Raw genomic sequence first — 23,968 nt, 5'->3', positions numbered from 1 at the left:
AAGCTACATTTAGAGCGAATACAGATCCAGGACATTCTTTTTCTGTTCTGCAAACATGTTGTTTACAGAATCTGCTGACACATTGTGTGCATCCCAAATGGCACCCTATTCCCATTATAGTGCAATACTATTGACCAGAGCCATATGGGCCCTGGTCAATCAAAAGTAGTGCACTATATAGGGATTAGGGTGCCATTTGAGATGAGAACCATTATGGTGTTACCCAAATTACAGTGATGTTGGAGTCTTCTTCTCCCATAATTACAGAGTAATGACTTCCTTTGAGTCTTGGCCCGTAATCACAAAGCGTCTCAAAGTAGGAGTGCTGATCTAGGATCTGGTCTCTGCTGTCTATATAATCTTATTCATTATGGCCAATTGTTTTTGCAAATCCTACATCCAGGGGCCATATTCATAAAGCTTCTCAGAATAAGAGTACTGATCTAGGAACAGGTTCCTGCTGTCTATGTTATCTATTAATTCATTATAGACTAAAAGGCTAAACTGATACTACATCAGAGCCTGTATAGGAGTGCTGAGACCATAATGCATAAGATTACATGGACAGGGGGAACTGATTTGAGATCAGCATTCCTATCCTGAGACGCAGAGGAAGTCAGGAGGGGCCACTGAAACACGGCCATCTAGTGGATGATATGTTTATTACACACTGTCCATAAGAGAAATGTGATCAGACAATTGAGTATATAATGGGATTAGGTTTATTACACAAATCCACCATATATTTGCTGACGAGGGCCATGTTTGTGAGTACGTTTGCACGTGTGTGAGTGTGTGTGCACGCGCATAGAGTGCAATAGATTGAGGTGTGTGTATAGAGTCAGATATATTGAGGTTTGTGTATAGAGTCAGATATATTGAGGTGTGTGTGTGTGTATGGATGTGTAAGAATACCAAGACACACCACACTCATGACAACAGTATATAGGTCGACGTGATGCTTTATTATTCATAAACCTAGGACCATATATATAATACTGTATAAATACTCTATATACTCTACATCCTTCTGTTATTTCAATATAATAACAAATAAAAATACAACAATAATAATAAAAAGCAACAAGATTATACTTAACAAAAAATAAATAATGTTTGGATATTCTGCACAAAACGTCATCATAAAAAAAAACCTTCTCGGAAGGCAGGAGAGACTTACTTATGAAGTAGTAGCAGGAGAGAAGCCACACGCACGCACACGCGTTCGCTTGCTCACACACCTCTTTTGTCTCGGACGGGGCGGAGTGATATGGCTTTGAAATTGCTTTTGTTCAGTCCAGGATGCATATTGAATAATACGTCTATTGGAATGAGTCTATTGGGAGATTCTACTAGAATGTTAGCAGCACATATCAACTTGTTCAGGAATGACCCAAGTTGATTGAAATGAACTGTATTGAGTTAGTTTGGTTGCATACAAAGTCGTATGGATTAGGAGGGACAATCCGGATTGTCTTTGGTTCCGCACCCTTTGAAACAGGAAGTGCCTCCAACCGATACAGAGAGTGGAATGTGTGGCAGTGAGACCATTGATTTGTTTCTAATACATATACATACATCCTCACCCCAAGGTAACCAATTCTGTACAGTGATACATATAGTCCCCCCAAGATGTCTGTCCAGTCCAGCTAGGACAGACAGCCCCCACACACACACACACACACACACACACACACACACACACACACACACACACACACACACACACACACACACACACACACACACACACACACACACACACACACACACACACACACACACACAACCACACGAACACAAGCATGTCATTGGCACCTAAAGCAGCATGCTTTTTCGAAAGAGAAGTGTCCATTGAAACTGTTACTCCATCTCAGCTCCACTGACATGGGTGGGGGGTGGAGGGAGGGAGAAGGGCGCAGTGTGCCTGCAATGTGCCCCCGTGCCAGCCCAGCAGGCAGCTGCACCAAGTCTATGCGGTGTTCTAGGGGTGGCAGTGCCACGGAGCAGACCCAAACAACACTAAAGTCTACCCTCAAAGTGGCTGGAGGGAGTTGAGAAATATGTTGTTGGCTCTGCAGTGTCAGTCAATCAGTCGGCCACTTTGGACCCATTGGACCCCAGAAAACACCCACGAAAGCACTCTGCGTGGGATGTAAACATTCTCATGATAGGTCACTGTGTTTTCAGACGCAAAGTTCATGACGATATGGTTGTTTTAGTTTTTTTCTTTCTTTCTTTCTTTCTTTCTTTCTTTCTTTCTTTCTTTCTTTCTTTCTTTCTTTCTTTCTTTCTTTCTTTCTTTCTTTCTTTCTTTCTTTCTTTCTTTCTTTCATGAGTTGTTCTTTAGGGACGTAATAATGAGGTGAGCTGACAAACTTAGCAGGCGCTCTGGTTGCACAAGTCCAGCAGTGGTCGAGGCCTGTCTTTGTGGTCGCAGCTCTCGTGGGCGAGTGTACGCCCGTTGTGTCCCACGCAGCGTAGCGGCCGCTTGCGGAACCCGCGGCCACAGCTCTTGGAGCACACCGACCACTCCCCCAGGAACCACGAAGGACAGGGGTGTGGGGCACAGGGGCACGAAGCCAACGGGCGCAGCTCCTCCGGGCACTCCCGCGATGGCCGCCCCTGGGAATCCAGACACAGCACCTCCCTCTGTTGAGTACCGCCCCCACAGCTCTGCGAGCATGGGCCCCACTCCCGCAGGGTCCACTCCGCTTCCCCCAGCTCCCGGATGGCATTGATGGACTGGCGGCGTGCCACCGTTCCGCCACTAGGTGACGCAAAAACGGGTCTCGGCGCAAAGTAGCTGTATTTGACACGGGGGCGGGGCGAGTCACCTACAGACAACACCTGGATGGTCAGGGCCTCGGGGAGGGGCGAGAAGCTGCGTAGACGCTCCAGGGAGGCGGAGCTACCACTGTACCGTAGCAACGCCCCCTTGAGGGCGATGTCTGTTTCGAGAGTCATCAGCTTGTAGTCGCCGTTCAGGAGGTAGGTGCCGTCCTGGCGCAACACTGCCAGGTAGCTGTTGTCATGGCGACCCCCGCCGGGGGCACGTTGCTTCACGTCCAGGTGAGTGGCGCCAGCGGGGATGGTCACAACGTTCTGGTAACCAGGCCTGAGGGACAGAAACACACAAGGGTCAAACATAGCCAAGGGTAAAAAGTTATGCATAAGTGTAAGAGTTAAGTCTAAGAGTAAGAGACTGAGTAGAAAATATGTGGCAGTGCTAAGAGGTGTGATAGAGATAGATTCATTAGAGAAAAATAGGATTCTACAGACTGTAGTAAAATATAGTAAATGGGTTCAACAAGAAAACAGTAATTTCAAGTCAAAGATGGCTGTTTTGAGGTCATAGGTCATTGTTCTCACCTGGCACGCTCCAGGGCACCCGACACTTTCTTGCAGGTGGAGCCGTTGCCTCCGCACACGCTGCACTTGTCGAAGCGACGGCTGGAGCCGATGATCCGGTCACAGCCCGCCTTCACACACTGACCCTGCACACACACTGAGGTGGAGTCCGGGCTGCAGGGAGTACCGTCAGCCACCTGACAGTTGCAGAGAAACAGATGTTAACCTAGTTAGCCTAGACAGTGTTAGCCTAGTTAGCCTAGACAGCATTAGCTTAGCCTAGTTAGCCTAGAGACAGTGTTAGCCTAGTTAGCCTAGACAGTATTAGCCTAGTTAGCCTAGAAAGTGTAAGCTAGTCTAGCTAGCCTAGATAGTGTTTGTCTACATTTTTGCAAAAGTGTCTGTGGTGTGACCTGACTAACCTTTGGTTTCAGGATGAAGAAGTAGCCCGTGCCCTTGGCCCGGCACACCAGCTTGCAGCGGTCTTTGGGTGAGACGCCGGCATATTTGGGAACCCACTCCACGCCCTCTCCCGAACCGAACGACATCTGTGACGAAATATCGTTGTGGGCCAGACACTGCTCCTCGCGGAATGACAGACCTTTAGAGAAAGAGGGATGAAGAGAGAGAGAGAGAGGTGTGATATTCACTGTTAGTTTAGCTTGAGCCTTATGTTTACTTTACAGTAGGCTGTGATATTCAAGTATGGCTATTCTCGAATGTGTAGAAAGTATAAGTATGGGTACAATATGCAAGTCAGTGGCCTATGTGCCTAAATAAGGTTGTATAATTTCAAAGTATAAATATATGAATATGTGTGTGTAATAAGAGTAATTACTGTATTAGCTATGTAATAAGCATGAACTAAGTATGTAATAAGTGAGGCTAGTAGAGGCTCTTACCGTTGCTCTCAGGGCAGATCTCTGTGTTACAGGAGCGGTATTGGATCCTCTTGCCCTCGCAGTACTTGCCCCCGTTTTTGGGCAGGGGGCTATCACAGTCCCTGAAGGAGTACTCCACCCCTCCGTTGCAGGTACGCGAGCAGTCTCCCCATGGTCCCCATACACCCCAGGCACCGTTGACTGGAGTCTGCAACAGGAGAGGACACCATCGTTATTCATAGTCACACACACTAGCCCATATAACATTTCAATAGTCCTATAGGTAGTCCTGTAGCTAAAAAGCTAATAGTTACACACACTTTAGCCCCTATAACAGGGGTACTCAACTCTTACCCTATGAGGTAAGGAGCTTGCTGGTGTTCTGTTCTACCCGATAATGAATTGCACACACCTGGTGTCCCTGGTCTAAATCAGTCTCTGATAATAAGGGAACAATGAAAAAATGCAGTGGAACTGGCTTCAAAGTCCAGATTTGAGTTTGAGGGCCCTATAAATTTCAACACTCCAATAGCTAGCCTGATATTTAAAAAAGACATAACATTGGACCTAATCCAATGTAGCTAACACTAACCAATCCCAAAGCTGCATTATGCTTCCTTTCCCCCCAATGGACCAATCCCATCACTCCCATTGACTTTAAGACTTTGTCACAGGGCTGTGTTATAACAGTCTTAACACCCACCTGGTGACGAGCGGCCTCCGTCTTGCTCAGACACTGTCCCGCCAGGCAGAAGCTGTCATGGCCACACAGCGTCCCATCCGCCCACGGGAAGTTCTTGGTCTGACAGACCAGAAGTCCATTGGTTGTGGTCACTGTGCACCAGAGTGCCATACATGTGGTACTCAGGCCGGGACAGTGCTGTGACTCCTCCCCGAACGTCAGGCGACATTGGCGGTCGGCGTCGTACACGTTTCCGGGTAGTGTGGCTGGGAGCGACTGGGGCTTGTGGGGCTTGTCCAATAGGCACTGGCCGTGTCCGTTGTCCATGAAGGAGGTGACCATGAGGGCAGAGCAAGGCGACCACGGCTGGAGTTGGTCCAGGTTGGACAGGGTGGACGCCATCATGTGCGAGCCCCAATGGTCACCGTTGACGCTGGCACACTGCTTGGAATCGTCGTGGGGCATGTTGAAGACGTGGCCTAGAGCGCAAAAGAGATGGAGGAATGGAGAGAGGGGAGACAAAGGGTTGGTTTGGGACTGAGAGAAGAGATGTGTACTGTGTGTGGCTAGTGACAGAGATGTGAATGTATGGTGCATGTGTCAGCTTGGCATCAGGGTGGCATCTTACCGAGTTCGTGTGCCACAGTGAATGCCGCCTGCAGCCCGTCGTCCTCGATGATGGAGCAGCTCCTCTCCGGATCGCACACCGTGCCAACATCCGCCATGCCTAGCGTGTCACAGGAGTGGGCGCCGCACAGGTCCTACAGGGGGTGAGAAGGGACAAAACACATCTGTCAAACTCACTGCTTTCCCCCATACAGACACAGACACAAAACCCATATCACATAGCAGGACCCTGTTTCAAATCAAAAGTAGTGCACTATATAGTGAATAGGGTGCCATTTGGAAAGCAGAATCAACCCTAGTAGTTGTGAAGGTGTTGCTTGTTACCACAGTAAACATTGTTGTAAAAACATTGCGAAAACAGTGCTAAAAAGCAAAAGCAACATACCGTTCGGGTGAAGAGCACGGCCGTGTCGTAATGCTCTGGGTGGCGGTCGCTGGGCGGGTTGTGCTGCCGCTGCCACTGGCAGAAGTTGCGGAGGGTCAGGGCAGCGTTAGACGACACCTGGGGGCCGCTCTCCTCCTCGTAAACCACCAGGAGCTTGACCACGGCTAGGCTGATGGAGTTGTGGATGGTGGGGTGGCGGTAGAGGCGCGATGCTACCGCCATGATGGTCAGCAGGTAGGGCTTGAGGCCGGCACCGTGGAACTCGGCCATGGACTGATCGGCCACGATCATGATCTCCACGAAGCGAGGCGTGGACACGAAGCGCTTGGACCGCTGGTGGTGGGCTGGATGGAAAGAGAGAAGAAGGGAGAGAGGTCAGACAAACTGGCCTAGAATCCGACTTTTAATACAGCTCTCTTGTGAGAGCCTGTTTTCTCTGGTTTAAATTGATGAACTGTTAGACTTAAAGATGAAATGTAAAATTGTTTATGGCAAATATCTGAGTAGTCACAAGAGATTTTATGTGAGTTGTACCATGTGATACTACAGGCCAATCACGGGTTTGTAGGCTACACATGTGTATTTTCTAGGGCAGATGAAGAGCTACTGAGCACAGAGCAGATCATCTCTCCAGATGTGTCTGGAGCAGCTCCAGCTGCTCTCACTGGGTGACTCAGCAGCCCCTTACGAAAAACCACATGCATTTCACATGTGATTATTACATGTGAAGTGTTCCAAAAACACATGTTTTTACTTGAGTTCACATGTGAAATTTCACGAGGCTTCTTACCATCAGAGGCCCTCTTCAAAATGACTACATTCCCAAATTGATCTTCACTGGGCGGAAATTATGCGTGAGAGGGGGAAGAAAAATAATTCTGGGAAATGTCTGACAGTGCTGACCTGTAACGTGCAGTACCAGGAGGAGGCGAGACTAGTTTCCACGTCTCACCCCCACCAGCCCCCGTCCCAGGCCCGTACCTCCCTCCCTCCGTCACTCCCCGCTCACTTCCTCCGAGCATTACCCTCCCCCTTCTTGCCTGCGTATACTGTCAAAGCTGAGCCCATTCCCCGTTAACCCTCGCTGTGCACCGGTCAAAGTATCGACTTATCCACCCTTACCTCAACATTTAAATATATAGCCTGCGCTGTGTAATTATTAGAGGCTCAGATGTTTGAGTAAAAGGGGTATTTTACGGATCACTCCAAGACAGAAGTTGAGGTAGTTTGGATAGACAAATCCTCCGTTCCAGGAATTGAAGCCCCAGGACACGGCCGGTACAGGAATTGGGCCAGAGTCCATTTCGTTTGCCATACATGATGTAGACACATAACACAACTAAGTGACTATGTGGAACAGCTTGGCTTATTGTTTTTCTTACTAAAACACGTAGGCCTATGAATATGATGTAAAGTCAGCCTATTCCTAAATGGATCCAAGTCAAAGGTTTTATAAGTGTTAATGCATACCTGGGTGGTCGGGGTTAGTGGTTCCATGGTTTACTTTTGTCTCCTGATTCTCTGGCAACCTGTCCTCTTCCTCGTTGACCCCGCACTTTGAGCTGCTCTCCTCTGCAAAATATTCCCGACCTCTTCGGCGAATGAGGTGGAGGTCCCCATCCATAGGCTGTGCATCACTCGAATTATTGGGATTGATGAAGTACTCTTCACCTTGGAGATAGAAGCCGCCCCGTAGTCCGTGGCACAGGTTGAGAGCAGCTGCGGAGTCCTCCTCCCCGTTCACCGTGCCCGAGAAGAAGCACTGAGTCTCGGCTGCGCTGCTGTCAGATTCCCGCTGCGCCTGCGACTCGGGGCTCCCCACCACATGGAACACAAACCCAGGTGCCAGGAAGGTCTGATCCGGCTCTAGCTTCAAGACCACCCGTTTGCCAAATACGTCCAACCGGTAGACTCGCATCTCCGACTCCTTTTCTCGCTCCTCTACCGAAAGGGTCCGGCCCTGCTCGGCTTCCCTCTCGGGCCGAACCGGGTCGAGTCTGACCGGTACAACTGTACTTTCCTCCCATGTGCCGTGCGCCGCTCTCACGCACAGAGCCGTAATCAAACTGAACCAGACGCAAGCGAACGACATCATATTCCGTGTCAAACCCTTCTAACTGAAAGAGAAAGTGATATTGAAGTGTCTGGCGGAAGCAAGTAAAATCCGTAAAAGACTCCACTAATAACTAAAAAACATCAGTCCAAGAACTAAAACACCTCCAGTAATGAAGTAAGTCTAAAAAAAAAACTAAAACGGAAACAAATCCAGTGCAAAAGCCATTCAAAATAGTCTACAGCTCAGACTTCATATCTTAGCGCTTCAAGCTCGAGTCTTCTTATATTATTTTGCTAGAAAAAACTCAGCAATAGATCAATTCCAACTATTCGGAACGTTGGTGTTTCTTTCAGCCCTCTCTTGGATACTCAACAGCTGTTTGAGTTTCTATGTGACTTCGGGGCAGTTTTTTTTCTACTGTGCCGTCTAGTTTCTGCTCATATTTTGCCTTAAAGACGGACAGACCCCGGCTCCCTATATATCCCCAAACTCGGGACCACCCCTTCCCGACGCCGCCTTGATCTTTTAGAGGCGAAATCTCGTGCGCAACAAAACGCAGACATAGAGACGTGCCATAATAATCAATCAATGTGGAGTGGGACGCGTTTGGCCCAGGAAACTTTTTTCCCCCTGCTCCGCTTGTAGGCGGGACTATAGCCCTCACTCCTCTCCCCATACCCCGTCCTCCCCCTAAATGTTCTCATCATTTACACTAAAAACTCTCATACTTTTCGCCCCTGCTACTTTTACGCTGTGCTCATATTGCTTTCGGCTATACCCACACGTTGAATGTAAATTATACTTCATGAGGGTGGCAGTGGTTTGTCTGTGGCAGGGTTGTGGTGTCTGTGAAACTGGAGATCTGGGGATAGCAGGTCAGACATGGCACCCATCGCACCTGGGCTCGATACCCGGAGCTAGGAGTCGTTTGCATAGCCGCAGTGTCAAGCGAGCTGTGCGCCGTGGCGGCCGGGTGGGATTCCGTAGCTCTTCGGGAGAGGGAGCGCAGAGGGGCCGGTGAGTTCTTAAGGTGGAATAGTTCCTTGGACGCATCTCCTCCACTCAACTCTCCGAGGCCGTGGCCCGTCTCCTTGGGCGGACACCCCCTCCCCTCCCCGCGCTCGTCTTCCCAGCTCCTCTTCTCAAACATACGGTGCAAACCGCATCACTTGTGTAAATCCAGAACTCTGGAACCTTCCCAAAATAATTATCGACGGATTACTCGTCCCTTCCTAGTGACAGAGTAATTATTTGCTAAGTATTATATATCACGTTTGAATAATGATACACGACACACCAATAAAATACAAAACCCAGCCGTGTTTATGTATGGTAAGTCTATTTACATGTACATTTTAGTCTATTCACCCAGATGACAGGACAGACAAGTGGTACATACCGTATGGGAACAAAACGAGACGTCACAGGTACAGTGCAGGAACACCAATAGCCAAGAGATCAAGAGATAAGATGGATAAAGTGCCATACACGGTGGTCTCACCCTCTTAGTGAACTGCGAGTCTGTTATGAATATGGCCTGGCAAGTAGAGTATATGAGGGAAACATTTATAATCAATTCACTAAATGCGTTTTATAACGCATTAGTTGGAGTCCACATCATGCGAATTGAACTTACCATTTCGAGGGGAGAAGTGTGACGGGCCACCTTAAGCGCAACAGGTCGGGGAGAGGGAATAGTTGTCGTGACATAGTTCTCCAACAGATGTCAGACGTGGACCGTGGAAAAAGTATCAAAGGACAATGGCTCTACTACTGCCATAAATCCAATACATGGCACATGCTATTTGTGTGCATTGCATGTCACACATGTAAGGGACAAAAATATTAATTGGCTGTATGTAAGATCATAACTTCTATCTTTATTAACCCAGGTATGGAGGCATTAGGGATTCTAAATCATGTCCAAAAGGGCCACAAAATGAACAGGGCCATGATACCAGCCTCAACTGTACACTTCTGTGGCATAGAGGGGTATTTAGTCCCAATTTTTTGTTGAAGGGTCATTGATGGCCAAATCCAATATCTTTGAATTAATTATGTATTATGAATGGCGTCTTGTCCTGTATGGCTCAGTTGGTAGAGCATGGCACTTGCAACGGCAGGATTTGGGGTTCAATTCCCGGGGCCACCCACACAAAAAATGTATACATATGTAACTATAAGTCGCTTTGGATAAAAGAGTCTGCTCAATGGCATATATTTCAATGGACATGGCACCTCTGCTGTCTCTAAATGACTTATTCTGAGGTCCAATGTTATTTTGGGAACACAAGTGAAGGCAATAGGTTGTTGTTGCTTTTGTTTTTATTGGGTATTACATTTAGGCATAGAAAAGGGTTTGCAAGGTGTAGTCATGTAGTATTATTGTGTACGTGAAGATAATTTCTTGGTTACAAAAGCCCTATAGCCTGCAGATGGCAGCAAAACATCACATTTGACCTCAGTGTTCTGACTTCAGTACCATGGGACTGTAACTTCCATCAATTCATACACTCTACAGGCCACACAGGGACTTACAGCGACTCTACAGCATTCTTACTAGTCCCTAGAAAGGAGCAATAAATTACACTAGAACATAGTGAACATATCAGCCCTTAAAGGGGCAATCTGGGATTTCTACATCCATTTTTCAACTTTTAAATGAGTGATCACTGAACCCCATACTGCCTCTGTAAAGGGAGTTAGGGCTATTATATAATAGCATATGCAGCTACACCATGATTCTTGAACACATATCAGTTTCTTAAGGGAGTAGCAGTTATTACGCTATCTTAGTGGACACGTCATACGGAGAGACGGAGTCTACTGCACAACATTTAGCACGCATATTAATTTATATGAGGGCGTGAAGGTTAAGTACACTACATCCCCATTGGCTATAAAAAGGAACGAATGTCACTACATTCTAGAGTGTGTGTGTAGTGGTGTGTGTGTGTGCGTCAAATCGGACGGTTGCATATCAAACTCCATCCGCCGCTACTCATCATGGAGTAGTTCATACAGTAGTCCCTGTGCCCTTTTGATGTCTTCTTAATAGCAACAGGGGAAACGCACGCACGCATGCCAGCACTGCACACACGCACACACTTCTACTCTCATCTGACCTGGGATTGTGGTACAATGATCTGTCATCATCGTAATCATCATCAATCGCGTAGTGAACAAGTTAAAGACAACGCCTTAGTAAATGCAGGTATATGAGGCACAGCCATTGAATAATGACCGGGGAAGAGCAAGGGTATGGTCTCCCCTGAACTCCATGAGGTGAGGGTGACTGTCACGTTCTGACCCTAGTTCTTTTGTTGTTTCTTTGTTTTAGTGTGGTCAGGGCGTGAGTTGGGTGGGTTATCTATGTTCGTTTGTCTATGTTGTTTTTTTCGTTTGGCCTGGTATGATTCTCAATCAGAGGCAGGTGTCGTTAGTTGTCTCTGATTGAGAATCATACTTAGGTAGCCTTTTTCCACCTGGGGTTCGTGGGTGGTTATTTCCTGTTTAGTGTTTGTGTGTTTCACGTTACGGGACTGTTTCGGTTTTCATTTTGTTTCACTTTGTTAGTTTGTATTTTGTCGTATTCATTCTCATTAAAAGTCATTATGGATACGTACCACGCTGCATTTTGGTCTTCCGATCCTTCCTACTACTCCTCATCAGAGGAGGAAGACGAAAGCCGTTACAGTGACACTAAACAAAAGCCAACTAGGTTTTTATGTTGCCTTTCTTAACTGTGACTTATGCTGTGAATTATAATGGTTATACTTTCATCACCTATCAGTTGTTTTCTCTCTTCTTCACAAAGAGTGGAAATGGTCTTTGAGTTCTTCTCTCCTAGCTGATATACTGTCGCTGTTATGCTGTTGTAGATCGGTGTAGTCTGGCCGTCCGTCTCCATCGTGCTCAAAATTCCAATTCACAAAATGAAAAATGCCATTCGTTGTCATTGAAGATCAATTCCTGAATGGACTGGTAAGTTCCATTTGACCTGAGTGCATTGTCGCATGCGCCAACAGGAGTAGTTTTGATCACATTGTCATGGGGCACAACTTTCACAGTAACAGCTGTATGCATGGTTTCAAGACCACAGGCCACAATCTAACAAGACCTGGCAACAAGGCTTTATCCTCTTGTATGTAATGTAAAAAGGCTGAATGAGAGGGAGAGAGAGGGAGAGAGAGAGGATACTTTGCTACTTTAATTCAAGTCGCCCTTTCAAAAGAGGTTTCGTACCCCAAGGGTCTTTCCTAGTAAAATAAAAAAAAGTTCTGAACACGTCCAATAAATGAATGAAACAGACAGAGCTTTTAAATATATACATTTAATGTACATATATTCATGTAGATGACGAGAAAACACACTTTTCTTAAAAATGAATTATTCTGCACAGTCATATTCTTAGTTAAATAGTAAATATGATACAACATTGCCATTATAATAAATAAATTCATCACGTTTTTTTTTTCACATACCAGTTGTACAAACAATAAATTACAAGTTCAGTGCTGTGTTTCTGTCGTTCAACGAAAGGGTCTTTTCCCATGGGAAGAGTCAAACAGTAATACATATACAGTATGTGTGTGTGTGTGTGTGTGTGTTTGTATGTATGCGTGTGGTTTAATTTTCTGTACATATGTGATATTGGTGTTTCTATCTAAATGTGTATTGTAGTGTGTGAGTTAAAAGGTGTGTATACAAATGTGTGTATTATGCGTTAATGTGAGACTAATACAGTAAAAATACTCGTAATTAAGTAATTTGGGGGTGTTGTGTATTCTTTATGTGAATGTGTGTCTGTGCCTGTGTATGAGAAATGAGAAATAGTGAGTTGTGTCTATGTGGCAAGAGCCCATATGTATCCAGTATAATGCATGTCTATCATCACCCTTGAAAAGGTGTGTGGTTTAGCATTACAAGCTCATGAGGGATAGAGGGACTGACGGAGAATGGATGGTAGTGGATGTGAGAGTGAGTGAAAGACTTAGTGTGAGAAATGGACAGCTTAAACAAGAATGTGTCAATATGTTGAATGAGAGATGGAGAGGGCGGGAGGGTGAGCGAGTGAGAGAGAGATAGAGAGAGAAAGAGCGAGCGAGCTGTAGAAGTGTATTTGGTCAGGTATGACTGGGTTAGTTTCCCTCTTGCTGTATTTGCGAGTATCCAGTGCACACATTGTCATACTAGCAATAATTGCTTTTTTCCTAATCAGACAAACAGACAGACAGACACAGACAGACATGGAGAGCCAAAGAAACACAGTGACAAAATGGTAGCGACCCTCTAGCACCCGCATAGTGATACAAATGGAACTGAGGGTTAAAGTCCATTAAAATAGTTTAGGACACTGAGTATGACAAAAACACTATATGTTCACAATTGTATGTTCACAATACACACACACACACACACACACACACACACACACACACACACACACACACACACACACACACACACACACACACACACACACACACACACACACACACACACACACACACACACACACACACACGTCAAGCTTAGCCCCACACATTATGTAATCCCATAAAATTACAACCTTTAACCTCCACAAAGGTCAGCGTTGAAGGGTCACCATGGTCTTTTGGCCCAGAGTCACTATAGGTGTCACTGGGCATTGGCAGTTGGTAGTGCTGAGCGATTAGTGCTTTTTGAGGTCGGTTCGGTTTTGGTTTGATTATTAAAATATCAATATTTTTAAAAATTATTAAATGCACTATGCATTATGTGGGTTGAATGCTGTAACAACATTTATTCACATTACTTTACTTTAATAAAATATTTCAGGTGTGTATATTACATTTGTTTAATTTGATGATTTTAAATACTGCCAAATCAGTATTTTAGTAGTTCTTAAAAGTAAAATAGGATGCTGATTACCAACTATCAACCACTTAGATTATGCATTTTCAGGTAGAGATACAAAGTAACTGCTCTCTATCCCTTTCGATCGGGCATTCTTCTGTACTAACCTAATGTAGCAGGCATAAAAGAAAGACACAGACCGGACAAGTACGCACGCAATCGATTATGATCATTGTAGTTAACTAGCATGTTTTCTGCACTAAATTATTTTTAATACTGGCCTGTTGGAAACTACAACTCCCTACAACTACATCGCACAGTTCGGGATTCAGTTGATTTATTTCTAGAGAAACTGCACAATGTGCGCATTGAGTTCACAGACAAAAACATAACTAAATGGAATTCAAATAATTGAAACGAAGTCTCTCAATTAGTTGTTTAAAAACCAAAATAAAAACACAATTTAGGTTAATCGCTCAGCACTAGCTGTTGGGCACAACTCTGCCCCAACTCACTCCATCACTGTATGTCCATTTTCTGACCTGGGATGTTTGCAGTGCGGTTCAACCCCATTTCTGGACTGGTTACAGTACGGATTGGTTGCTCTTGGTTGTGCCCCCAGCCTACTTCCTGGTCTGCAATCCAAACAGGAAGTTGGATAGACCTCACTCCATCACTTTATGTCCATTTGCAGACCTGGGATGTTTGCAGTGCGGTTCAACCCCATTTCTGGACTGGTTACAGTACGGATTGGTTGCTCTTGCTTGTGCCCCCAGCCTACTTCCTGGTCTGCAATCCAAACAGGAAGTTGGATAGACCAATCGTATGTGGAGAATCGGCCGTGGGAGGAGCAAGAAGAAAAAGGGGACCCCGAAGGGAAGTGGAGAAAAAGTACCACGCAACAGACTAGTACGGAGGCCCATGGTCCAGCGGTGTGCAGTCACACAAGACAAAGAGACAAAGCGGACAATCATGAAAAACCCACAGTAGCAAGAACATTCAGAAAAGCAAACAAAATGTGTCATTAACAGAGGAATACAAACGAAACCTTCAGATAGAGGAGGGATTTGGCAAGTGGGTGGTTGTTGATTGGGCGGCTGCACTATTCGGAAGTGTCCACATGTATCCGCCGTATGTCTGTAGCTGTGCCAAGCAGGGCCTGGAATAGTAGGTTGGGGGATAAGGAAGAGGAGGGGTTGACTGTCAATAACCAGTGTCTCTGTCTGTGTGTACCCCCTACTTTCAGGGGAGTCTAGTTTCTGGTCCTTTCAACACTTTTTCACTAGGCATTGTTTGAAGGCGGAGGGGCGGTCGCCCAGAGGGCAACCCTTGGCCAGCTTGGCCAGCGGGTCCTTGCACTGCACCGTGCGGCTCTGCCAGCCCGTGTCACAAGTCCTGGAGCAGATCATCCAGGGGCCAGTCACCCACTGGGGCCCAGAGGCCGCCGTCGACACCCCTGGGGCTGTAGAGAGAGCCATGGCTGAAAACGGGGCCGATGTGGTTCTACTGCTTGATCTTGTAGAGATGGTTCTAGTAGTGGTGGTGGATGTGGTTGTGGAGGTGTGTGGGGGAGGTGGCGGTGTTGGAGCCAAAACCCGACGGGGCATGAAGAAGCTGTAGCGGATATCCAGGGGCCTCTTGGAGTCCGTGGCCAGAATCTGAACTGTAAGGGCCTCTCTGAGGGCCCCAGGGCCCATGCTGTGTAGCCACTCATCCCGCTGGCTCCAGCCACTGTAGTTGAGCACCGAGCCGTTGAGGGGGATGACTGTCTCTGAGGTAGAGATCATGAACTTGCCGTTGAGGAGGTAGTCGCCACCGGGACGACGCAGTGCCAGGTAGGCTGTGTACTGGGGCTGATCCTTGGGCTTGTGCTGGCGGACCTTGATGTGGGTGGAGCCCTCTGGGATCTTCACAACGTCTGTGTAGCCCTTACTGCATGGGGGAGGGAGAGAGGGGAGAAAGTAGTTACAGGAGAGTGTTTATAGGAGAGAATCTTACAAATTGACTTGTTGGAAAGGTGGCATCCTATGATGGTGCCATGTTGAAAGTCACTGAACTCTTCAGTATGGCCATTCTACTGCCAATGTTTGTCTATGGAGATTGCATAGCTGTGTGCTCAATTTTATAAACTTGTCAGCAACAGGTGTGGTTGAAATAGCAGAATTCACTCATTTGAAGGGGTGTATATATAGTGTATGTCTATCTTCACCATTAGAAGGTGTGATTTAGAATTACAAACTCATGACGTACAGTGAAAAGAAAAAGTATGAGAATCCTTTGGAATTACCTGGATTTATGCATAAATTGGTCATCAAATTTGATCTGATGTTCACCTAAGTCCCAACAATAGACAAACATAGTGTGCTTAAACTAATACCTCACAAATTATTGTATTTTTCTTGTCTATATTGTATACATCATTTAAACATTCACAGTGTAGGTTGGAAAAAGTATGTGAACCCCTAGGCTTCTCCAAAAGCTAATTGGAGTCAGGAGTCAGCTAACCTGGAGTCCAATCAATGAAACGAGATTGGAGATGTTGGTTAGAGCTGCCTTGCCCTATAAAAAACACTCACAAAATTTGAGTTTGCTATTCACAAGAAGCATTGCCTGATGTGAACCATGCCTCGAACAAAAGAGATCTCAGAAGACCTCAGATTAAGAATTGTTGTCACGCCCTGACCATAGAGAGCCTTTATATTCTCTATTTTGGTTAGGTCGGGGTTGTTCCTATCTAGGTTGTTTAGTTCTATGTTGGCCTGGTATGGTTCCCAATCAGAGGCAGCTGTTTATCGTTGTCTCTGATTGGGGATCATATTTAGGCAGCTATTTCCCCACTGTGTTTTGTGGGATCTTGTTTTTGTGTTGTTGCCTTTGAGCACTTCATTTACATCACGTTTCGTTGTTTCTTTATTTTGTCTTGTTCAAAGTTCCACGTCAATAAATATGTGGAACCCAGATCACGCTGCGCTTTGGTCCGAGTATGCTTCCAACGACGATCGTGACAATTGTTGACTTGCATAAAGCTGGAAAGGATTACAAAATTATCTCTAAAAGCCTTGATATTCATCAGTCTACAGTAAGTCAAATTGTCTATAAATGGAGAAAGTTCAGCACTGCTGCTACTCTCCCTAGGAGTGGCCGTCCTGGAAAGACGACTACAAGAGCACAACGCAGAATGCTCAGTAAGGTTAAGAAGAATCCTTGTGTCAGCTAAAGACTTACAGACACCTCTGGAACAATCTAACATCTCTGTTGACGTCTACGATACGTATAACACTAAACAAGAATGGTGCTCATGGGAGGACACCACGGAAGAAGCCACTGCTGTCCTAAAAAAACATTACTGCACGTCTGAAGTTTGCAAAATGTGCACCTGGATGTTCCACAGCGCTACTGGCAAAATATTCTGTGTGCAGATGAAACTACAGTTGAGTTGTTTGGAAGGAACACACAACACTATGCGTGGAGAAAAAAGGCACAGCACACCAACATCAAAACCTCATCCCAGCTGTAAAGTATGGTGGAGGGAGCATCATGGTTTGGGGCTGCTTTGCTGCCTCAGTGCCTGGACAGCTTGCTATCATCAACGGAAAAATGAATTCCAAAGTTTATCAAGACATTTTGCAGGAGAATGTTAGGCTATCTGTCCGCCAATTGAAGCTCAACAGAAGTTGCAACAGGACAACGACCCAAAACACAGAAATAAATCAACAACCGAATGGGTTCAACAGAAGAAAATAGTGTGGCCCAGTCAGAGTCCTGACCTCAACCCGATTGAGATGACCTCAAGAGAACAGTTCATACCAGACATCTCAAGAAAATTGCTGAACTGGAACAGTTTTGTACAGAGGAATGTTATAAAATTCCTCCTGACCGTTGTGCAGGTCTGATCCCCAACTACAGAAAACGTTTGGTTTGAGGTTATTACTGCCAAAGAAGGGTCAACCAGTTATTAAATCCAAGGGTTCACATACTTTTCCCACCCTGCACTGTGAATGTTTACATGGTGTGTTCAATAAAGACATGAAACCATATTTGTTTGTGTGTTATTAGTTGAAGCAGACTGTGTTTGTCTATTGTTGTGACCTAGATGAAGATCAGATAAAATTTTATGACCAATTTATACAGAAATCCAGGTATTTCCAAAGGGTTCATACTTTTTCATGCCGCTGTATAGAGAGATGAGGGAGAAGGGTGGATGTGAGAGGGAGTGAAAGAGTGAGTGTGAGAAATTGATATCTTTAAGAAGAATGCGTCAATGTGTCGAATGAAAGCTGGAGAGGAAGACAATCTATAGACCATTCCTTCAAATGTACTCAAGATGTACAGACGTGTTAAAATACAGCTTACTCGCACCCTTTCACTTTACAATTGAGTGCAACGGAGCAGAATGTTTTTATTTTTCAAAATGTTTGAACGGCTATTTTTACCTATATGCACCTGCAACTTACTACAGGTGAGAGAAATTACACAATTAACAAGAATCATTGCCTCCAACCAAATATCTAGAATTTTGAATAATTAAGTAAAGGCCATTTTTTAACTTTGATGTGAAAAATCTCAATTTTGATTCGTCTTTTCTTGGTGCTGTGCATCGGACAAATACACATGTAAACACCAAATGTTTTTTCAATTTCAGTGTGTGTATGTGGGTTCCCTTACCTCTTCTTGGTGAAGTTGCCTATCACTCTGATGCAGCCAGTGCTGTCCCCTCCACAGATGCCACACTTGTCAAACTGCAGCTTGGAGCCGATGATGCCGTCACAGCCGGTACGCACACACTTGCCCTTCACACACACTGAGCTGCTGTACGGCCGACATTCTGTCCCGTCCACCACCTGGAGAAGGAGATATCATATTTGTTGTTGTGGTAGTCTTCATCATCATAGAGGCTAGCCTCGTAGGAGATTGCTGCTGATTACTGCCGAGGTGTGGTGGTCTCACAGGCGCTTATAGCTGCCGAAGCATTACCCAGATGGGTGCTACAGATTTGGTGGTAGATGTTCTAGCCTACCTACAAAGGAGGAGTAGCAATGAACTTCAATGACAGAGGTGCCTGATGAAGAGCCTGACAATCTGACTGTTATTTTTCTCTCGCTGGCTGTATGGTGAACTATCGACGCCACCTGCACTCAACTCTACTTTACTTTACAACTCTACTTTACTCAAATCTACTTTACTGAACTGCATCATTATTTATCTGAAGACCATACACTACCCCATAATGTCAAAGTGGAATTTTGTTTTTAGAATTTTTTTAAAATTGAAACAATTAAAAGCTGAAATGTCTTGAGTCAAATATTCAACCACTTTGTTATGGCAAGCCTAAATAAGTTCAGGAGTAAAAAATTGCTTAAAACACATAAGTTGCATGGACTCATTCTGTGTTCAATAATAGTGGTTAATATGACTTTTGAATGACTACCCCATCACTGTACTCCACACATACAATTATCTGTTAAGGTCCCTCAATCGAGTAATGAATTTCAAGCAAAAGAAGGGCACCGATTGATAGATGTGGGAAAAAAAAGCAGATGTGGAATAGCCTTTTGAGCATGGTGAAGTTATTAATTACACTTTGGATGGTGTATCAATACACCCAGTCACTACAAAGATACAGGTGTCCTTTCCAACTCAGTTGCCGGAGAGGAAGGATTTCACCATGCATGTACACCAAGCATGTACTGAATAAAACATATTCCAAAACATGCATCCTGTTTGCAACAAGGCACTTAAGTAATACTGCAACAGAAATGTGGCTTTACTTTTTGTCCTGAATAGAAAGCGTTATGTATGGGGTAAACCAACACAACACATCACTTAGTACCACACTTCATATTTTCAAGCATGGTGGTGGCTGCATCATGCTATGGGTGTGCTTGTCATCGGCAAGGACCAGGGAGTTTTTTAGGATAAAAAGAAACGGAATACAGCTAAGCACAGGCAAAATCCTAGAGGAAAACCTGGTTCAGTCTTCTTTCCAACAGACACTAGGAGACGAATTCACAATTGAGCAGGACAATAACCTAAAACACAAGGCCAAATCTACACTGGAGTTGCTTTCCAAGATGACATTGAATGTTCCTGTGTGGCCTTGTTACAGTTTTAACAGTGCTTGAAGAATAAGAAAAATTGGCAAATGTTGTACAATTCAGGTGTGCAAAGCTCTTAGAGACTTACCCAAAAAGCCTCTGTAAGGCTGTAATCGCTGCCAAAGGTGTTTCTAACATGTTTTGTCTCAAGGTGGTGATTACTTATCTAATCAAGATATATTAGTGTTTTTTTTATTGTTATATTTTATACATGTTAAAATGTTTCTTCCACTTTGACATTACAGACTATTTTGTGTAGATTATTAACCAAAAATGACAATTAATAAGTCAATTTCAATCCCACTTTGTAACACAACAAAATGTGGGAAAAGTCAAGGGACGTGAATACTTTCTGAAGGCACTGTATGTATATATCATTATCATGGCTATATCAATACCATCATCAGTATCATTATCATACTAGCAGAATGGACACTACAAGTCTTGCTAACATAGGTAGTGGACTAGTGGTAGTGGAAGACAGCACTCCAAAGTACTGTACCCTCACTCACACTCTTTCACTCCCCAGTGCCCTTCTCTTATTCACTCACCCTCTGCGAGAACACCACATAGTAGCCTGTGCCCTTGGCCCGGCATGTCAGCTTGCACACATCTTTGGGGAGCACTCCTGCGAACTTGGGTACCCACTCCACAAAGGTCTTCATCCCCTTAGGGTCTGTCTGGGGGCCGTTCCGCACCTCACACTGCTCCTGGCGGAAACTCTTACCTAGAGGAGGAAAGTTCCACCACATGTTAGAGTGGGAACATTAGAATTTCAGACTGTGTGTGTGTGTGTGAGAGAGAGTCAAAATATTTACCATTCATTGGTCTATTGTAAGCCTGTGTATTTGCCTGAGCAAATGTATACTAATGTGTGCTTATGCATGTCTATACAACTATGTGATCACACACGTCAGCTAGTCAATCTACAGTACTACACTCACTGGTCGAGGGGCACGGGGTGGCACTGCAGGACCTGTAGATGGCTCTCTTGCCGGTGCAGTAGCGCCCATTGTTTCGGGGCGGCGGGTTGTTACATAGACGCTGGGCGAACTGCACCCCTCCACCACACGTCCTTGAACATGCCCCCCACGGACCCCACGAACTCCAACTACCATGGTTAGATGCCTTGGAGAGGAGAATGAGGAGAGGAGAGCGGGAAGATGAAAGAGAAAGAGGAGATAGGAGAGATGGAGGTGATAGGAAAGAGATTGAGAGAGAGATAGAGAGAGAAAGAGAGGAGAGAGCACAGAGGAGGAGAGGGAGAGAGGGAGGAGAGAGATAAGCGAGTACTGTTATTCTTGCCTAGTGAGCACGTTAAAAGTTGGATTGGCCGGCAGCCAAGCCACGTGTAAAATGTGTGTCTGTGTGTGTGTGTGATGCATTTGTCTGTGCATGTGTGATGCATGTGTTTATGTGTGTTTTTGTGTGTGATCCATTTGTGTATCTGCATGCACGTGATTGTCTGTGCAAGTTGAATACATTGAGAGGGTTGTGGGGCGGCATGATGATAGAAATGAAAGTAATGTTCAAAGGCAACCCAGTACATCAAGGCAAAGTCAGACTGTTGAATTGTGCTATGCTAGCTCACATGCTAGCCTACAACATCTTGAGGGTATAGGGTGAAGTTGCCCCTAGATGCTGATCTTGGGTCAGTTTAGCATTTTCCCAACTAATGGTTAAGGTTAGGATTGGGGGAGAGAAAGCTGATTTGAACTGTCTTGATTTTTTACGATTTGCCTCTATTCTTTGTTTGTTTGTTCTGTGTTTTTAATTTTACATTTGTATTATTATTTCTTATTCATTACTGGGCTTACTATCATTGTAGATGCCACAGATGTTGATATCATTATTATATAATCTAGAATGTTGATATTGTCACGCCCTGACCTTAGAGATCCTTTTTATGTCTCTATTTTGGTTTGGTCACGGCGTGAGTTGGGGTGGGTATTCTATGTTCTATGTTTTCTATTTCTTTGTGTTTGGCCGGGTGTGGTTCTCAATCAGAGGCAGCTCTCTATCGTTGTCTCTGATTGAGAACCATACTTAGGTACCCTTTTTTCCACCTGTTTTTGTGGGAAGTTAACTTTATTTGATGGCACATAGCCTTAAGCTTCACGGTTTGTTTTTATATTGTTTATTGTTTTGTTGGCGACATCTACTATTAAAAGTATGTACACTCACCACGCTGCACCTTGGTCCTCTTCTTTTCACGGCCGTGACAGATATTTGCAATTCCAGAACTGTGATGACATCACAGAGATACATCTATCCTGATTTACCTCTATGACATGCCCATTTACCATGGCAACGGATGGTGTAAAAATTCAAATGTTACGCCATCCAGGCACAAATCAGATTCCATTTATTTTTGGACTGCTACCAACACTATCTGCTACTAGCTGCAAACACCTGCGAAATATTCAACATACTATTTAGCCTATTCTATTTCTATTTAGATAGATAGAATAAGAATGATTCATTCTACAGGTTCTATTCATTCTAATTCTGAATTCTGTCTTACTACAACTATCAACCCATAGAATTAGAATGATTCATTCTATGGGTTCTATTCATTCTAATTCTATCCCACTACAACTAACAACCTATATAATTACAATAATTAATTATAATTCTATATTCTATCACACTACACTTCATTCTATTGGTTTATTATATGGGTTCGATTTATTCTTATTCTATGGGTTGTTAGTTGTAGTGGGTTCAGACCTGGGTTCAGGACCATGTGCTCGATTGAGCTTTCCTCAATGGACCAATAGAATAGGCCCAAAACGGTAAACCCCACCCATCTGGCACTCCAAGCAGCATAGAGCAACGCTCAAAGTATTTGAAAGATTTCATATAGTATTTGAACCCAGGTCTGAGTGGGTCATCATGACTGACTGTTGGGCTGAAATAGGCTGTAAAATTAACATGTACTCTCTTACTGACTTACGGAGTATCATTCGTACAGACTATCCTTCAGCTCAAAGCCATGGAGGAGGATAAGAAAAGGTCAGAGTCCAACCAGAAGAAGGAGGAGGAGTTAAGGAGGATGGAGGAGGAGTTTAAGAGGAGGTAATGGAGAAGAGGGAGGAGCAGGTGGAGGTGGAGGTGGAGAAGAGGGAGCTGCAGGTGGAGAAGAGGGAGGAGCAGGTTATGGTGGAAAGGAGGGAGGTAGCGGAGGAGAGGAAGGAGGTGGTGGAGGAGAAGGAGGAGGTAGCGGAGTAGAGGAAGGAGGTGGCGGAGCAGAGGAAGGAGGTGGCGGAGGAGAGGAAGGAGATGGCAGAGGAGAGGAAGGAGATGGCGGAGGAGAGGAAGGAGGTGGCGGAGGATAGGAAGGAGGTGGCAGAGGTGAGAAAAGAGGTCGAGGTGGCAAGGAGGGAGGTGGAGAAGAGGGAGATGCAAGTGGAGAAGATGGAGAAGACTGCAGGGAGAGAAGAGAAGATTCTGAGAAGAGAGAGGCGGCAGATTGTTCTGAAAAGCAAGTGGCTGATGGAAGAGAGGATGGCTGTCAGGGAGGAGAAGGAGAATATTCAGAACTGGGCAGAGGATGTGAAGGTTAAGGTGGAGGAGGTGGAGGTGAAGGGAGAGGAAGTGGAGAGGTTGAAACGCAGCTGGAGAAAGAGTTGACAGAGGGAAAGACAAGGAAGATGGAGAAGGAGAAGGAGAGGCTGAGGAAGGAGAGAGAGTAGGTGGAAGGAAACGGAGTGCGGCTGGAGAGAGAGAGGATGAAAATGAATAGACTGGGGCAGGAGTCAATGTTGAAGAGATGGAGAGAGGAGGACTATGGCAAATCAAGCCAAACTCCTGGACATAAAGAACGGAGAGATAGAGAAGAGAGAAAAGGACATCGCAGACAAGGAGTGGATGAAGAAGGAGTTGGAGAGGAAGAAGGAGGAGCGAGAGGCGTTGGTGAATGAGAGACAGAGGCTGGTGAGTAGGATGGTCGAGAATGAAAGAGAGATGAAATCCTAAAGGGACAGTTGCTATGTAGCATTAAAGTCAGGAGTAGAACATTTTATAGCCCTAACCCAACACATAATCAATAAA

At 45.1% G+C, this 23,968-nt stretch overlaps 2 protein-coding genes across 2 annotated transcripts in view; both read right to left on the bottom strand.

Annotated features, from left to right (window-relative positions):
* Window positions 1-937: 937 nt before the first annotated feature.
* LOC120051215 (A disintegrin and metalloproteinase with thrombospondin motifs 1-like) lies at window positions 938-8,426 on the bottom strand. Its single transcript, XM_038997950.1, has 8 exons — window positions 7,397-8,426; window positions 5,927-6,270; window positions 5,543-5,675; window positions 4,936-5,393; window positions 4,254-4,440; window positions 3,774-3,952; window positions 3,373-3,548; window positions 938-3,118 (listed from the first exon to the last, which is right to left on the bottom strand). The coding sequence occupies exons 1-8, from the start codon at window positions 8,019-8,021 to the stop codon at window positions 2,380-2,382; spliced, it is 2,841 nt and encodes a 946-aa protein (XP_038853878.1). The 5' UTR covers window positions 8,022-8,426; the 3' UTR covers window positions 938-2,379.
* A 6,662-nt stretch (window positions 8,427-15,088) lies between these two features.
* Window positions 15,089-23,968, bottom strand: part of LOC120050713 (A disintegrin and metalloproteinase with thrombospondin motifs 5-like) — a 32,823-nt gene continuing 23,943 nt past the window's right edge. The window contains exons 7-10 of the mRNA XM_038997279.1: window positions 20,860-21,043; window positions 20,467-20,642; window positions 18,486-18,661; window positions 15,089-15,752 (exon numbers count right to left, since the gene is read on the bottom strand). Coding sequence (XP_038853207.1) covers window positions 15,089-15,752; window positions 18,486-18,661; window positions 20,467-20,642; window positions 20,860-21,043 — 1,200 coding nt within the window. The remainder of the gene's footprint in view (window positions 15,753-18,485; window positions 18,662-20,466; window positions 20,643-20,859; window positions 21,044-23,968) is intronic.

This window comes from Salvelinus namaycush, chromosome 7, assembly GCF_016432855.1.
Source record: "Salvelinus namaycush isolate Seneca chromosome 7, SaNama_1.0, whole genome shotgun sequence".
Taxonomy (NCBI): Eukaryota; Metazoa; Chordata; class Actinopteri; order Salmoniformes; family Salmonidae; genus Salvelinus; species Salvelinus namaycush.
Note: the sequence above shows the minus strand (reverse complement) of the source record. Positions and strands in the feature narration are given on the sequence as shown.

What these genes read in the sequence shown, in the direction of transcription:
- LOC120051215 (XM_038997950.1), bottom strand. Translation starts at nt 8,021, where the DNA reads ATGATGTCGTTCGCTTGCGTCTGGTTCAGTTTGATTACGGCTCTGTGC. An exon ending in CACTAACCCCGACCACCCAG is followed by an intron (nt 6,271 to 7,396) that starts GTATGCATTAAC and finishes CTTTCCATCCAG; the next exon opens with CCCACCACCAGCGGTCCAAG. An exon ending in GATCTGCCCTGAGAGCAACG is followed by an intron (nt 3,953 to 4,253) that starts GTAAGAGCCTCT and finishes CTTTCTCTAAAG; the next exon opens with GTCTGTCATTCCGCGAGGAG.